Source organism: Sesamum indicum, linkage group LG4, assembly GCF_000512975.1.
Source record: "Sesamum indicum cultivar Zhongzhi No. 13 linkage group LG4, S_indicum_v1.0, whole genome shotgun sequence".
NCBI classification, from domain to species: Eukaryota; Viridiplantae; Streptophyta; class Magnoliopsida; order Lamiales; family Pedaliaceae; genus Sesamum; species Sesamum indicum.
In genome coordinates, this window is record NC_026148.1 from 15,551,202 (window position 1) to 15,553,924 (window position 2,723).

A 2,723-nucleotide genomic window follows, 5' to 3' on the forward strand; every position below is an offset into this window, starting at 1 on the left:
TTTTCCTATCTAAATCATAGATAAGGGGTAATTTGCTTCATTTTTTGAAACACAGGGGATAATTTGCTAATTCTATTTTCATAGGGGATATTTGCTCATTTCACATATTACAGAGAGTTAAATTGCATTTAACCCTTTTTAATTGTTCATGCATATAGTAATAATATAAAGAATTAAAATATAATTAGAAGACGGAAAATACAATCAAACGTGATGACTAGGTTGATGAATATCAATGAGGTAATTTTGCTTTCTCATTATTCTCCTTGTCGCGAGTAGCTGATCCTGAAGAACCAAAAACCGCTGCTCTCTGCACTAACCTCTCTTTCTTCGGTTCTGTCGGAAATCGGAATTCTTCGCTTAAGTTGCGAGCAGATGTTTTGTCTGCAAGCGGAGCTCTCATGCCCGATATCGAAGCAGCATCTTTCCCAGATCGTGGAGATTCCAGCATGTGAGTTTCTTTCTTGATGAGTGTATAAGCTGGGATACCATTGTTTTGTACGTCGTTCTTGTTGCGTGCTGATCGGAGCCCTGCTTGTTTCCTCTTCAGTTCTTGTCTCTTTTCTTGGTTCAGGTCGATGGCGTCAAAATGTTCGATTAGGTTGCCGAGTTGATCGCTGGAACGAGACGTGTTTTCCTTTCCATTTTCTAGATCACTGGATTTCTCGACTTCTAATTCGGGCCGGCGACTCCCTTCCCGTGCTTTGTTCTTCAACTTGTCCCTTCTTTTGTTTTCCTCCTGGCAGGAATTCGGCCCATGTTTGTTTACAGAACGGTTGCCAACATCATCAGCACTCCCGATTTTCATAAATGGATTCGTGTAATCGATCTTTGATCTCTTGATGTTCTTCCCTGTTGTTCCTGAGCGTGGACTTGGAAGCTTTACGCAAGCTGAGGCATGCCTGTTGCCGATTCTTGATTCTTGCAAGGATTCACCAGGCACAACTTTTCGAGGTATTTTTCTGCTTCTTGTTGTCCCGTCATACTTCGGAGGTGTATTCTGCATTTTGAATTCAGATTTTCAGACTTGTTCACGAAAAAACAAAAAAGACAAGAAATGAGAGAGAGATTGGGAGGATAGCAGAAACAACCTCGTCAAAGAATCTGATCTGAGGTGCCGGCGGACGGAGCCTCGATGGCCTGCAGGAAATCATGGCCTGGGAACTGTAGTCTTTGTGTGAGCCTAATGGACTGTTCAAACTTATTCGCAAGTTGGATGCTTCTTTTCCATCATTCTGAAATGGCCCTGGGAATATTTTCCTCACCTTTGCCTCATTAGACCTTTGCTTGTTGCAAACAGGTGATGGCGAGTTGGAAGCCAAAGGGCTGGTAGAACCGCCAGGCGGCAGGCAAGAAAGGCCATTCGAGAGAGACGATGAACAGGTTGACAGGCTAACATGTCCGATGCCTTTTCTCCTCTCTGTATGTCTCCAAATCTTGGAGGCTGAAACCGATGAAGATAGTTTCGACGTGCCAAGTATGAGAGATGTTGGTGAAACTACAGAGGAAAATTTGGGAGACGGCAGAGAGGTGGAGTTGTGATTTGATGAAGTCTTCTCATCGACAGCAGCTGTAGCGGATTTGCTGTCGACTGTGATACTCGATCTCCCTGATAATTCCTTTCGTGATGTCGTTGATAAATCCATTGTCTTCCTTCCAAATACGTTTGGTGGCTTAGGCGACGGTACTCTGCCTGGTCTCCTGCTGCTGATTGTCTAGAGAGATCGAAATAAGTGAATGATCAGCAATCAGCAGCATCAATTTTTCACTACATTCACACATTATGCAGGAAGTATATATATGCAAACCAGCAGGTTGTCGGAATATAGTAGAGGATCTTTTATCACACTTTCGCGTTACATTAATAGTGGGGAAATTTTATTTTAATTTCCACAAACTAAACCCTTTGTGATTTTAGATCACTGTTTTTGAACTCGTCAGTCGTCACATTGCATCCCATAATTCCAAAAGTTTGCTGTTTTAGTCTCCGGCTTTAATTTCTAATGAAAACAACCTTAATTCCCTCACAAGACTTAACGGAACTCGTGCCATGCAGAGCTGGTTTCCCCCTATGAATGAAAATGACAGAATTATACGTGTGTCATAAGGGACAAACCTTTCTAATCTTCTGTTCACTCTGGACAAAGATACTTTTCCTAGTAGAAGTTCGATCAGACATCACCTGTAAGAATCAAACAAACTCTTCAATCTAAACATCATTTTCATTGAGATGGTCTACCGATCATACCACTTCTACTCACCTCATTTCTCGAGGATTCTTCGACTTTCTTGGGGGCTGCAAAGAAGTAGGACATTACAAAGTTAACTTCATCTTCAAACACACGGATGCATGAAATTTAGAGCTTGAAGAGAAAGCAAACAAGTTCATACCGGCCGGCGTGCAGTCGTAGATGGATGGTTCTATCTCAAACCAGTCTAGAGAGAGTCCGCCACCAGTTGGCGGCGTCGGCCCCGATTCAGATCTTCGCTTGCGCACGTCTATGGCTGTTCTATATCCTTTGTTTATGAAGGATAACTCATCAGGATCAAGTACACCTGTGTACTTGACAAAATCAAATGTTTGGGAATGGACAGTTCTCGTCGAAACTGTGAAAAAGTAACATTATGTTTTGTTTTATTGTTGGAGTGTTTTGTTCTGTATTTTGGAAATAGAAAGAGAGAAAAATACAGATAAATAAGTATGAGTTGGAAATAGATAATAT

At 41.8% G+C, this 2,723-nt stretch overlaps 1 protein-coding gene across 1 annotated transcript; it reads right to left on the reverse strand.

Annotated features, from left to right (window-relative positions):
- Positions 208-1,929, reverse strand: LOC105161145. Its single transcript, XM_020693165.1, has 2 exons — positions 1,092-1,929; positions 208-1,000 (listed from the first exon to the last, which is right to left on the reverse strand). Exons 1-2 carry the CDS (start codon positions 1,644-1,646, stop codon positions 233-235), a joined length of 1,323 nt encoding a protein of 440 aa, XP_020548824.1. The 5' UTR covers positions 1,647-1,929; the 3' UTR covers positions 208-232.